The sequence below is a fragment of the Desmodus rotundus genome, chromosome 6 (assembly GCF_022682495.2).
Source record: "Desmodus rotundus isolate HL8 chromosome 6, HLdesRot8A.1, whole genome shotgun sequence".
NCBI classification, from domain to species: Eukaryota; Metazoa; Chordata; class Mammalia; order Chiroptera; family Phyllostomidae; genus Desmodus; species Desmodus rotundus.
The window spans coordinates 144702918-144717696 of NC_071392.1; the positions used below are offsets into that span (position 1 = coordinate 144702918).

The following is a 14779-nucleotide window of genomic DNA, read 5'->3' on the forward strand; positions in this document are numbered from 1 at the left end:
TATTTATTTCTTTGATGTTGTACTGAAAAAGCTTGCAATTAAGTAGGCACCCAAATATTAAAACAGTTAACATTAAAGTTAAAAATAAAGATGAAAACCTCTATATAGGTACAGGGAAGTAAATAATTCAGAAGCTGGGATAAGATGATAATTGCAGTTCAATTTAACTCTGGAAAAATACTGGAAGAAGGTAAAATGAATGTTACTATTGATTATTTCTGAGGGGTGAGACTAGAAGTGATTATTATTTTTGTCTATTTGGTGCTCTGCTTTTTCCAGGAAGAATATTTTCACTTTTATAACCAGAAATACTTACATATAGTTCCAAAAAATAGCTCTCAGCTTTCTGGTCACCTCAGTTATCACTGTCTTTTACTGATCAAGCCAATGATTTCTGACAGGGGACATATTTTTATTTTAAACTGGAAAGTAAAAAGTTCTCCCACAAAATCACCTTTTTGAATTATATAAATTAAACAGTGAAACATCTCTCTGCCTCTCCAGTTCCATTTGCTAGAAGTTTGATGTGTATACTTCCTAACAATGCCTTATGCATATAGAGATACATTAATATAAACACGAAATGCTTTTCTGTAAAAACAAATCATATCCCACTCACTGGTCTGCACCTTACCTGTCTTCATTAACAATATATCTTTTACTGTTTGAGGGAGATGCAGTACGGACATTCTTCACTAATTTTTATGATCTTCTAGTGTTCCATTGGATGGGTGCACCGTAGATCGTGGAACCGGTTTCCCACTGATGCACAGAATGTCGTTCCCACGACAAACACACTGCATTGAACATTTTGTACATGCACTTCTATGTGCTTATGCTCTTTTTTTCTCTAGGATTGGTAGCTTTAGAAGGGGTAAGATTTTTTTTTTTAATTTCAGAAGAAAGGGGTTATGTAATTACCAAATGTTCTGGGTATCACTCTCAAACAGATACAAATAAATGTGAGCCAGCTTGGATGAGAACCATAAGGAAATAAAGGGCTTCACAGCCTCACCCTTTCACAGCCTCATCGTAAGAGGACATTTAAAGGATCTCTTTGGCCTGGACTCAGGAGGGCTCTTCGCTTATCTAGATGGCTGTTCCCTGGACCAGAGAAGAGGACTGGAATTGTAGGGTCTCAAATGAGAAAGCAAAGAAGATGGGCTTTAGTTCAGTGAGGGCCTGAGATCATTTCTTGATGAGCCGGCATCCGTTCCTCTTACTCATCAGTTCCTCTAACTCTCCGGTGTTCCTTTGGAGAACCATCTGCCCCTACTCTCAGCCTATCAGCCCATTTGGATCTGCAGCCAAACCCAGGAAGGGGTGCAGACCTAGAGAGAGACAACACAATATTCCATTGCCTTGGCTGCAATGACTGAGGGGCATATTTGCCTGTCACCCAAGCCAGGGCAATGATTCACGATTCTGACACTTTTTCTGAAACTAGAAGAGAAAAAGAATCCAGTTCTCCTGGTAAATGTCAACCTATTTTGCTGCTCTGGAGGAAAGCCTGCCTAAACAGGAAGCCAACACAGAGCTAAGAAGTGGCAACCAAAATTTATGATGTCATTGTATAAGTATATCTAGTAGTGCCAGGTTGAGTTGTTTTTTTAAAATTAGAAAATTACAGAATGATATAGTACATTAAATGAGGCTTTACTCAATCCAGTTTTTGGCAAAGGCCTAAAATAATACAATTAAAGAATCAGGTACCTTCCCATCCTGAGACGGAGCACCGCATTAGCCATGCTTCACATAATAAGAGGTAAAACAGGTCCTGCCCATGGTAGTGTTCACCCGCCTGCAGCCTTTAGGACACAAGGGTTTGAAATATCGAGAGAGAGATCTTGGTGCACTGCGCATTTCCTCTCGCAACCCACCTGAGTACAGGAGAGCAGTTGCTTGCATTCGCCAGAAGCCAAGTGACAGGGATTTTAAGGGACTTCTCAATGAGCTTCTCATAAGTCTCATGGAATTTAGGAGACAGAGGTCTGGTGTCTAAATCCCACCTGGAGAAATGTAATGGGGAAGGCTTGTGGAAGAGTTGCTTATTTGGTCTTAGAGGCAGAAAGGGCTGTACTGGGGTCAAAGGTACATCCGTTAATGGCAGGGCAAGAAGAATGCCTGAGTCTGTGAGTAGAGCCATGGGAGGCAATAAGTGGTGTGTAGCTCCTTTTCAAGGAAAACTCACCCAAGAGGATAACTGAAATGGCATAAGGGTCCCGACAGAGTTGGGGGAGCAGGAGGCACCCTGGAGGTGTACCAGCAGGATCCCAAGGGCTGAGGGTTAGGCGCATCAGCCAGTCAGAATGGCATCTCCCTCATCAAGAGCACTACCATCAGGGCCCTCTGAAAATAATAACAAAACACACAACAAAAGTTTCCCAGGAAGGAAAAAGTAGCAATGGTGTGTCTGCCACGTGCAGAGGGCATCGACTCCAGATTACAGTTGTAGCCCTGTTGAATGCTGTGCATTTTCCCCTTCTTCCTCCCCACACCCAAGCCTGAAGGGGTAGGTTGGGAGCCAGGCCAGGGTGCAGGGAAGGAGAAGGAGTTAGGACGCAGTGGAAAAGGCAGCATGCTTTGAAACCTGAAGAAGAACCATACTTAGCTTGAGGAAAAAGCATTAAATTGAATGTGTTTCAAGTTTTGATTGTTACACTGAATTGTTTTTTTCCTTACCCTTCCCTCTTTTCATTATGGAAAATTTTAAACATATAGCAATGTGAAAAGAATGGAATAAAATACTCCCATCACTCAGCTTCAATTTTTTTTTAATTTTTAATAGTCTTTTATTGATTATGCTATTACAGTTGTCCTGATTTTCCCCCTTTGCCCCCCTCCACCCAGCACCCCCCACTGCCTCAGGCAATCCCCATACTTATTTCATGTCCACAAGCCATGCATGTAAGTTCTTCAGCTACTCCATTTCTTATACTGTATTTTATATCCCCATGGCTATTCTGTACCTACCTATTTGTACTTCTTAATCCCCTCACCTCTTCACACATTCCCCCATAACCCCTTCCCATTGGCAATCATCAAAACACTCTCTGTATCCATGATTCCGTCTCTGTTCTTGTTTGCTTAGTTTGTTTTTTAGATTCAATTATTGATAGATATGTATTTTTGCCATTTTATTCATAGTTTTGATCTTTTTCTTAAATAAGTCCCTTTAATATTTCATATTATAATGGTTTGGTGATGATGAACTCCTTTAGTTTTGTCTTGTCTGGGAAGCTCTTCATCTGCCCTTAGATTCTAAATGATAGCTTTGCTGGGTAGAGCAGTCTTGGCTGTAGGTCCCTGCTTTTCATGATTTTGAATATTTCTTACCAATCCCTTCTAGCCTGCAGCTTCTTTTGAGAAATCAGCTGACAGTCTTATGGGAACTCCCCTGTAGGTAAATTACTTCTTTTCTCTTGCTGCTTTTAAGATTCTCTTTTTATCTTTAACCTTTGGCATTTTAATTATGATGTGTCTGAGAGTGGGCCTCATTGCATTCATCTTGTTTGGGACTCTGTTTCCTGGATTTGCAGGTCTATTTCCTTCACCAAATTTGAGAAGTTTTCTTTCATTATTTTTTCATATAGATTTCCAATTTCTTGCTCCTTCTCTTCTCCCTCTGGCACCCCTGTGATGTGAATGTTGGACCTCTTGAAGTTGTCCCACAGGTTGCTTACACTATTCTCCTGTTTTTTGTATTCTTTTTTTCTTCTTGTTGTTTTGATTGGTTGTTTTTTCTTCCTTATGTTCCAAATTATTGATTTGATTCTACGCTTCATCCACTCACTGTTATTTCCCTGTACATTGTTCTGCATTTCAATTAGTGTATCTTTAATGTCTGACCAGATAGATCTCTTTATTCTGTTGAGGTTCTTACTAGGTTCCTTGAGCATCCTTATAACTAGTGTTTTGAACTCTGCATCTGATAGATTGCTTATGTCCATTTTGTTAAGCTCATTTTCTGGAGTTTTGATCTGTTCTTTCATTTGGGCCATGTTTCTTTATCTCCTTGTTTTGGCAGCCTCCCTGTGTTTGTTTCTATGTATTAGGTAGAGCTGCTTTGACTCCATATCTTGGTAGTGTGGCCTAATGTAGTAGGTGTCCTGTAGGTTCCAGTGGCACAGTCTCCCCTATCACACAAGCTGGGTACTTGAGGTGTGCCCTACGTGTGGGCTGAGTACACCCTCCTCTTGTAGTTGAGCTTTGGTTGCTGTTGGCAGATCAATAGGAGTGATTTACCCAGGCCAGTCAGCTGCAAGGACTGGCTGTGATCACAAACCTTGCCCTCCATGGAGGATCAGCTGTGCAGGGGCAGGGTGGTGGTGTTCTGACATGGTCTATAGCTGTCCACTAAGTGTGCTGGCTCTGGAGTTTCTCTGGTGGTACAGGTCAAGGTCAGCCCCTACCTGTGTTCTGCCCCGGGACACCCTGCCTGAGCTATAAAGCAATGTGAGATAGCTGCTACCTGTGCTGGACTTGGAGATTCCCAGGCAAAGCCAAGCTGTGAATCTAGGCTGGCTGCTGCTAGTGCAGGGCCTGGGGCTCACTGAGGCCAGCTATTTCTTGTTTGAGAGGATTTAGGAAGTTGTGCAGTATAAGCCAAGACCAGCCATTCACATGGAAAAGCAGCTTGGGTGAGCCCGTAAGTTGGGTGGGGCAGTCTCTGGGGATCTCCAAGGTGGGTCAAACAGTGTTAACCAGGTTGATGGAGTTTCAGATATGGCACCTGCTTGCCAGCTGTGTGACCCTGTTGGGGGAGGGTTTAGAAAAGGGACAATGGCTTGCCAGACACTTCAGTTTCTCCCAGTATGCCACTGATGCCTTTCAAGCTGCTACCCTGGTGCTGGAGCTCAAAAGGAGTAAATCTGAGTCAGTGAGTCCATGTGTGGGTTCTTTAAGAGGAACTTTTGGGCTCCAGCAGTTTCTCCCCAACTCAATCCCTGCTGGTATTTTCAGCCAGGAGATGTGGGGACTTATCTTCCTGGCACTGGAAACCTGGGCTGAAGGGCCTGGTATGGGGCTGGGACTCCTCGCTCCGGAGATATCTCTCCTGAATTTTTATCCACCACATGTGAGTGTGGGACCAGCCCATTGCACATCTGTGCCCCTCCTACCAACCTGGATGGATGTGGTTTCTCTAATTCTGTAGTTAGACTTCCATACAACTCTATGTCTGACGTTTCTGAGCGATGGTGGTTCTATATTTTAGTTGTAATTTCGATGTGGTTGTGGCGAGAGGTGAGCCATGTCTGCCCATGCTGCCATCTTGTTGACCAGAAGTCCCTCACTTCAGTTTTCAACTCAGGGCCAGTTTTCTTCCCTACCCACTTCTCCCTCTCCACTGGATTCGAACAAAGCAAATCTCAGACATTTTGTTACCTTTTCAATAGTTATTTCAGTATGTTTCTGTGCAAAATAAAGACTCCTTTATCATAAAAATGGTGCCATTACTACACCTTTAAAAATAACAATTAAAATTTGATTAATAATGATTAACTAATCATCAAATATGCAGTGTTCTGATTTCTAATTGTCTCATAATGTCTTTATATAGTTAATTTGTTTGACTCTACATCAAAACAAAATCATCCCATGCTTGACATGTCTCTTAAAAAGTCTCTTTCAGTCTTTAGGTTCTTCCTCTGACTTATTTGTTGCAAACATGGGTCATTTGTATATTTTGGATTTATCCACTTGCATCTCCATGCATTTGTCATATTCTTCTATCTCCTGTACTTTCGGCAAACTTGGATATAGATCTAGAGGTTTAAAGAGATTCATATTTGATTTTCTTTTCCTTTGGCAAGACTTCTGCATAGATGGTTTCCTGTGCTTCCTATTGCATCACATCAGGAAATAGAATGTCTAGTTGTCTCTCTTTGTATATTAAGATTAATCATTATGTTGTAGTGTTATCAGTCTATTATATAAATCATAAATTTTCCTAGTGGCTTTTTACATAATGATTTTAGTAGTTATTAATGGCAGTTGCCCAGGTTCATTATGTCATCAGCACTGCAAAGTGGTGATAGTCTATCACTTCTTTATTTATCTACTGGAATCCTTCTCTAAAGGACTTTCTCTTAGTAAATATTTGATTACTAAACTGAGATAGGGCTCCTCAGGAAAAACAGAAATAGAGTTCATTCTTTTCCTTGTTTCCCAGTTTTCAGAACAATAGATTGGTTCTCTAGCATCTTCCAAAAGTGATTGTTGGGTTGGGATTTTTCTTCAAATACCTTATGAAGTCATGATTTTAACATTTGGCTATTACTCATGTTATTGCCATTATTGTTCCTTTTGATGCCCACATTCTTTCACCTTTGATAAGTAAAAGCTTCTTGAATTTGGATCCTGTGAATTGAACTTTTTAAACCAAAGCAACAGGATTATTTATCTTTATGTATGTTTTCCTGACAGTAATAGGGAAAATGTTGGAACCTTAAGGTTACATTTAGGTGAGGACAGAGACAAACCCCAGTGAGTGAATCTGAAGGTGCTATGAGAGAGAGAACACCATTATTTGTGGCTGCGCCCCCCAGACACTTGGCAGACAATAGGCTCCTATCACAATACCTACTGGTGATATTTTGCTTTCCCACATAAGATACTTTGTGAAATCTGTAAATCTCTGAACCCAAACAAACCTGTACAAATCTACCCTTCTCAAAGGAGTCTACAGTCCAGTTTGGTATATAGCATTGCATTATTTGGAATTAGGTGTGTTGCTTATGACAGAACTTCAAAATAACAGGGGCTTAGAAAATAGAATTGTATTTCTCTTTATGTTAAAAAAACATGCTCCCACTCTGGGATGGAAGATCCAAGGTCATCAGGACCCCAATCTCCTTCTGTCTTATGTGTCATTGCTCTCACCTTATAATTTCTACCTCATGATATAATATAGCTGCTCCAGCTCCAACCATCACATCCATACTCTAGTCAGCAAGAAGAAGGAAAAAGAAAATAAAAATGGTATGATGATTGCCCCTCAGGACATTTCTTAGAAGTTGTGCTCATCACTTCTACTATGTTCCATTAGCTAGACAACAGTTAAATGTCTGAAAAATGTCATCTTTATTCTGGCTGGCCAGATGTCCAGGTAATCTTTTGGGAGTCAGTTACCTGGGAAGAAAGGGAGATTAGCTACTGTCTCAGGCCCAAATTCAGAAGGAAAAAAAAAAAACTCCGCAAAACAACAACAACAACAAAGTTACCTTTCTTTTGAGAATATCTTAAAACCCTAGAATGGGGGAGGAGGGATCATTTAAAGTGTCCCCTCCCCCACCATCCTCAGTGCCTTGATTATGCTGGGGCATCTAGTGTATGAAACAAAATTAAGCTGTAATCTGCTCACTGATCATTTACATTTTAAAATGAATTTTAGATAATTGCACATCTGTACAGCAATAATAATTGTTTTCATTATTCATCTCTGCCCAGTATATGCCATCTCTGCTTACCCTGAGATTTCTTGGTTATTCATACTAGAATTGGGACTTATATACTATACTTCAAACATGTACTAATTCTAAACAAGACACTTAGCATCCACCATTCCCAGAGCTTATGGGACTCAGTTCTCAAAAGGACCCTCACAAGAAGGCCAAGGATCAGAGAAGACAGGTGGCTCCCTCAGATACAAACAGCTTAGTGAGTGACAGAACCAGGATTCTAACACGTCTGTGTTCAGAGCCCATACATGCTTCGTTTATTACGCCATTCTGGAGGATTTACTTATTTTCTGCTTTTCCACTGAGTTCTGGTAGAAAAGCAATTATCTACCTATAGTGTAGAGAGATTCCTATGGGGTTTTATTTAAATTTTTTTAAATAAGAAACTTCAATATATTTCTCTTAAGTGTTTTATGTTCCTGTTTGTTCTCATTGTCCCAATCTGTTTGGTGATTCACTCAACACATTCTTCTTAACACCCTTTTTATGTGCTGGGCACTGTGACGGTTGCTGAGTATATAATGGTGAGCCAAACCACACATAATCCTGACCATCATGGGCATTCTAGATTAGTTGGGGAGACAGACATTAACCCAAAATTCACCCTGCAAAATGTATAATTACAACTGCCCTAAGTGGTGTGAAGAGAAACATACAAGGTGCCATCTGGGTGTAATTAGTGGATTTGACTTAAGGAAAGTCAGGAAGACTCCCCAGAGGAGGTGACAGGTAGGCTGAGACTTGCAGTATCGTTTAGAGTTAATCAGGCAAAGTAGGGAGAAAAGATGTTTTTAGGCAAAATGAACAGATGTTTGAAGCAGCGTTAAGGAGCGTGCATGGGGGCTGGAGCGAGACGTGAGATGAGACTGGAAGAAGCAGCCCCACAGTGCCTTGTGGAGGAGCTCTGTTATTCCTTTTTAGAGTGGAGAAAAATGGGGCTCGGGCTCGGAGCTCTTGAGTGATTTGCCTGCAGTCTCACAGCTGGTTCAGTAGTGGAGCCAGATTTCAAGCTATGGTGGGTAGAATGATGGCTCCTCTACAGGCACCCACGTCCTGATCCCAGGAACCTGTGCACATGGTAGGTTACACAGCAAAGAGGAATTAAGATATAAAATGCAATGAAGCTCGCTAATAATTGGCTTTAAAATAGAGGGGTGATTTTAGACGGTCTGGGCAGTCACAAAGTCATCTCAAAGTCCTTGTGTATAGGTGAGGGAGGCAGAAGAGGGCTCACAGTTGCATAAGACTAGAGGACTTGACCTGCTGTTCATTGTTGGCTTTGAAGATGGAGAAAGAGGGCCATGAGCCACGGAATGCGGGTAGTCAGAGAAGCTGGAAATGTCAAGGAAACAGATTCTACCCTGGAGAACCTCTAGGAAGGATCCCAACCCTCTGACATCTTGATTTCAGACCAGTGAGATCCATTTTGGACTTCTGAACTACAGAATGGTAAAAATAATAAACTTGTGAGCCACTGAGTTTGTGATAATTTGGTACAGCAGCAACAGGAAACTAATATACAAACTATGTCCATTGGCTGCAGAGCCCCTGTTACTACCCCTGGTACTACATGCCTTAACTGTTGGATGGGCTACACCAGGAACCATAAAGATTAAACTCCAGTCCTTCATATCATTTTGAGTCTAAGGTTTTTCAAATATCATTTTCAAACCATACAGCCAAGAGCATGTGTATTTTTTTTACCTATGCCTCAGTGTTGTGAATTTCGAAAGGATGTGGTTATGGCCTTTGACATCAGAGGAGAAGCTCAGTGATGTTGACTGAACATTGATAGAAAGATAACGTTGGAGGCAAGTTGCTTTTGAACAGCTCTCTCAGGATCAACTGCCTCCCCGTCGCATTCCTTGCTCTGAAGCTGTTCCCTCTGCTTGTGCTGAGAGCAGATGCTCCAGGCGCATCGCTTTTCAAGAACTGGATCATGAACAACTTTATCCTCCTAGAAGAACAGCTCATCAAGAAGTCCCAACAAAAGAGAAGAACTTCTCCCTCGAACTTCAAAGTCCGCTTCTTCGTTTTAACCAAAACCAGCCTGGCATACTTTGAGGACCGTCATGGGGTATGTAGGAACTTTGCTGTTTTTGCCTTTTCTCAAACAGTATTTTCTATTTAGATGGGGCTGAATCAGGAGGGAGATACAGGGAATAAAGTAAGGATAAAGGGGACACAGACACGCTTGTTGTAACAACCTAAAAAGCACAATGAGAGTAATCTGAAGAGAATATGGAGAAAAGTCAAGAGGTGGGGTGGTGGTGGTAGGTGATTTCAGTCCTAAAAACTACACAAGAGTAAATTTAATATTCGTTAGCAATTTTCCCCTTCAAGTTTGAGTTTAATGTTTACATTATAATATTTCATTTGGCAAACGTTACGACTGGATAGAATTTAAACTTCAGTTGAATGATGTTACATTTTATGGGACACATATTAATAAAATATCAGCAATTGTTGGGACCCGAATGATGATCATGCCCTGTTTCCTTAATGTTATACTGGGTGAAACTAGTACTTGGGGTGGGTAAGTAATGGGATTCAGTGTCTTCAATTTTATGAATTCAGTTTGGTTTGTCTCAATGGTCATCACTCACCTGATAGCTTGGGAAAATATTCTCTGGGCATTTAATTGTCTAAAATTTGCAAGGCACAATGGTAAATCTTTTTATCCCTTAAAAACTCCCCAGGAGGCCAGGGTGATCGTGCACAAAGTGTTTGTTACACAGTACAGACCAGCGGTTCTTCTCCAGAAGATTGCAGCTGCTTAGCTAAGTCAGTCTTTTATTCTAAAGACATCCTTATATTCCATAGCATCAATAACAATAAGAGCAACATGAATGATCAAAACTATGTAGTTTGGTCCAAAAAGCACTGCACAGGGGATCGGGAGACCAAACTTGACTTCCCTCTAGGTGAGTGAGCACAGGCAGAAGACTACCTTCTCTGTCAGGCTCTTTCTGTATAAAATGAAAGGACTGCAAACACCACCTACAAACACTGCTTTCTTTTTAAAAAATCCTTTGTTTCTGTGAAGCAGCACTTGTTCAGCCTTTCCCAGCAATTTTTCTAAGCGTGTTTGATTTCTTACTTTATCGTTGTATTATTTTCCTGTCATTAGGGAAGTAGGACATGGGTGTTCACAGATGTCCTAACGAAGGGAAATGGCATTAGGGGGTCATTCGGAGACAAAGACGCTCCAATTCCTTGTTGGGATCAGACTTAGCAGGTGCAGGCACGACTTTGGGTTGTGTTCAAGGGTTGGATGAAGCGAAATCCTGACTCAGGCTGGGCCGTCATGGAGTTTCAAGTGAAATAGTACTGCCTCTTTTTAAAGGTGAAAACACATGCTTATTGTCAGCAGATGCTTACTAACGACAATCAACGATCCATCAGACAGCATACGGCGTTACTTACGTGCAAGGCCACTGGGTCAATATGTTGATTAAATTAATCAACAGTAAAATCAATCACTCAGTAAATATTTGTTGATTAAATTAATAGTGAGCCAGTAGGCAAGTTTTTTACTTGGAGGATTCATCATATAAAGCTGATAAGGCATGTGTCATTGGTCAATTTCTTATTGTGCATAGAATATTAGAAGTTCTTGTTTCATAGTGAAAGAGCAGTCATTTGCCTTTAAATATTTTCTTAAAGCCCATTTTGCAGTTTTCATCAATGTGTTTTTCTGACTCAACAGAGCATCATCTCATTCAGTTAGTGTTGATTTTTTTCTGAGCAGCATTGCTATATGTGAGCTGTTTAGCTGGGAATTCAAGACAATATTATTTGCAAAAAATCACACAATCAGATGGTCTTGATTCAGAATCGTCTTGGTTATAATGTTCAGATGACAATGTTGTAAGATCACTCTGCCTTTTCATTTGCACATTATGAAAAATTCCAGGGCAATTAATTCATTCTGGGGAGCACTGAGCTCTGGTTTCTAACAGTTCTGTGTGAAATATAGCATATGTATGATGCACAATCATCAAATTTCTTGTTTTCTAATGTCTATGGCTTATATTCATGCTCTACATATGGGCCATTGTTTAGGGCCATTCATCTGCACACAAGAGTACATTGTGCATCCCCCATAAATAAGAATAGCACACTTGTGGGAAGAAACTTTTTGTTTTTAATTATTTTAATTTTTTAATGTTTATTTATTGATTTTTAGAGAAAAGGAGACATTGACTTACTGTTCCACCATTCATGCATTCATTGGTTGACCTTGTATGGGCCCTGATCAGGGATCAAACCCAGAACCTTGGCGTATCAGGACAAGGCTCTGACAAACTGAGCTACTGGCCAGGCCAAAACTTTTTGTTTTTAAATTAAAGCCTTGTTTTTTCCATCCATAAAATGGGCGTGATAATGGTATTCACTTCATGGGATGATGGTAAAGGCAAATAGAATGTATTTAGATTGAACTATTTGAAACCACCATTTGGTAGATAAAAAAGCTCTGATATTGACAATTTCATATAGTTTAACATATAAAGTACTTAGATAAATCCTGTCGCCTAGTAAGTACGCAATTAAAATTAGCTATTTGTGGCATCATTGTGTGCCTGTAGGAGCCAGCAGGTTGGAATAATATATTTATTTTCAAGTGGAGGGAAATGACAAAGAATTCTTTAAAGTCAAGCTTAACATCAGCGTTCCAGATGCCTTCGATCCTGCAGCTCAGTGCAAGTCTGGGGGGGAGACACGCACGTGCACCTTGAGATGGGTGATGCTCGGCTAATCGTTGCCCCTCTCAAGGTTTCAGCTTCTTTTTTTCTTTTTTTATTTGTAAAATTATATTCCTTGCAGCTCTAAAATTTTAGGTTTGTGACATCCTATGCAAAACAGAACTTCTACCTACTCAGGGACAAATTCTGTAGTGCTGCAAATTAAGTATGTTTTTTCTAACTTTGAATATCCCTGCTGATTGTCATTAGAATGCTGGTTGAGCCTTTCATTTTAACACGGAGTTAGTTCTGGCATCTGTTTCCCCTATTGAGTCATGCAAGTGTTTTCAGCAGGGCCAGATGCTCCTCCGTCCTGCTGGAGCAGTGGGCCAGAAAGAAGCATAGAGTGGGCCGGTGGTGGCTCACTGGCAGGCATGCTTCCAGACGCTCCCCTGTGCTTGCCAAATTCTTTGCTAAGTGGTCCTCGATGCCTGACATTTTTTAACAGAAGACAATGAAAAACCAGGGCCTGGTGGTGTGTTGGTAAGTGTTTAACAGCCATTGCAGTAGTAATGACAGTAGAATGTGGGGGACCCCTGATTCAAAGGGTTTGCTGCTTTCTCTGGTGTAAATATTCCCATCGTGGCCAATTTCAAACTACTGATGTGACGTCTACTGGCTCACAAAATTCCTGCAAATTTAACAGTCAGGTGTCATGAGGCAGTACAAGCCATTTCCAGCACACCACTCGCGGCTAAATACAAATAATCTCCGGAGAGGTACGACTGAGCAACATGCATAGCGGCCCGTGACTAACCCCGGGTCCCTTTCAGGGGGCAAAGAGAGGGCCTCAGGTACTTTGAGTAAGGATGGGCTGGACGGGGCAAGATGGATGGAAACAAGCATCACAGCTTGGTGAGGCCAGTCTAGACAACCAGAGCTGGATTCAAATCCTGCCTCTATCACTTTGTTGATATGGGCAAACTATTTAACGTTTAAAGCCTCTGTTTCCTATTTGTAAAGTGCGAGCATCGACACTACCTACCTCAAGTGATGTTGAATATTTCATGACAAAAGTATGTGATAAGCTTGGTACTGTAATAGTATCATCTCAAACTTCTGAAAGGCCCTCAGGAGACCTGGAAAGGGTTTCCTATTTTCATGACTTTGCACCTTAGGAATCGAGCTTGTGGCGATCACGGTGGCACTAAAACCGTTACCATTGACATGGGACGGGATGAGCTGTCAGGATCACCATTCTAGTCACTGCGTGAACAAGGGTCACCACTCCTCACGGACCCTTCCCTTTAGCCTACAGTCTGATACGGCAGCAGAACCAGCTCCTGTAACGCGCATGCATCCTAAAGTAAACATGACAGGTGGGGTGACTGTACAGTGGTCAAAAGCGCAGCTTCTGGTGTTAGACAACTTTGTGTCAAAGACCAGCCCCACCGCTGAAGAGCCATGTGTGTTAATGTAAGTTGCTTAATGCTATGTGACGCTCTAGAAAGCTATTTACATGTTCTAAAACGATTAAACAGTCCTTCTTGTTCTTGTTTACTTTTAATGAGATACAATCACCCACTATTTTAATAATAATAGTAACTAATGTTTAGTGACCACTTACCACATGTCAATCACTGTGCTAAATGTGGGTTATTTCATCTAATTTTTACAATCACCCTGAAAACTAGGTACTATTATTACCCCAGTTTACAGATCAGGAAACTGAAGCAAAGCAAGTTTAAATAACTTGCCTGAGGTTCCATATATCTCCAGAGCCCACACGGCCTCCCTGTTTAATGGAACTTATTACTATTAGCAGTTGTCACTGGTAGGTAATTGGAGACTCCCCTGGGCCATTATAAAGTGGGCAATGCCTTCTTGCTCTAAAGTCCACAAAGTAAGAACACTCCTGGAAATCAGCAACCCATGTCATGTGGTTCTTCTGCAATGAAGTGTGTTATGAGCCCTATCATTTCCACATAGACTCCAGACCAGATCCTTGTCTTCATTCACTTCAGGGAGCCCTACTATGTGCTCACAAGGAAATGAGAGCCTCTTAAGTTCCTCTAGAATCTGTCCATTTCTCTCTATTTCCTACAGTCACCTTCCTCATGAAAGTCATCAGGAACTCTTACCTGGGGCAGCTGCCACCTCCTGTCTCCTCGCACACACTCTACAGCACCACCCCCACTGCATTCTTTACACAGTAGCCAATGTCAGCATTTAACTTGCTGACAGCGATCATGTCTTGACGCCCCTCAGCAGAAGGTGACTTGTCCCTGCAGTGAGTGGTTCTCTCCTTTGCCCTGAAAGTGAACACCAGAATCTGTAACATGGTTTCCCGTAACTCAGCTTGTGCTGCTCTTTCTCCCATCTTTCTGGGCTCCAACCACACAAGATTTCCTTCAACTTTAAGGCTTCCACTTCAAATGTCTCTTGCTTGGGAACACCTTCCTTGATTTCCCTAGACTAAGTCATCTCCTTTTGTTAGACTCTGCCATAGCAACACATACATGCCCTTTCTTCAGAACACATGCCAAGGCGTAGTTACCCGCTCATTAATATGATTATTGTACTAATGCCATTCCCCCACCACACCCTCTGTCGGATAATAAGCTTTAGGAGGAC

The 14779-nt window shown here is 41.4% G+C and overlaps 1 protein-coding gene across 1 annotated transcript in view; it reads left to right on the forward strand.

Moving 5' to 3' along the window:
* The first annotated feature begins 9258 nt into the window (after nt 1-9258).
* ITK (IL2 inducible T cell kinase) overlaps nt 9259-14779 on the forward strand; it is a 53272-nt gene continuing 47751 nt past the window's right edge. Inside the window, exon 1 of the mRNA XM_024577009.3 lies at nt 9259-9537. Within this exon, the coding sequence (XP_024432777.1) occupies nt 9400-9537 (138 nt within the window). The 5' untranslated portion in view covers nt 9259-9399. The remainder of the gene's footprint in view (nt 9538-14779) is intronic.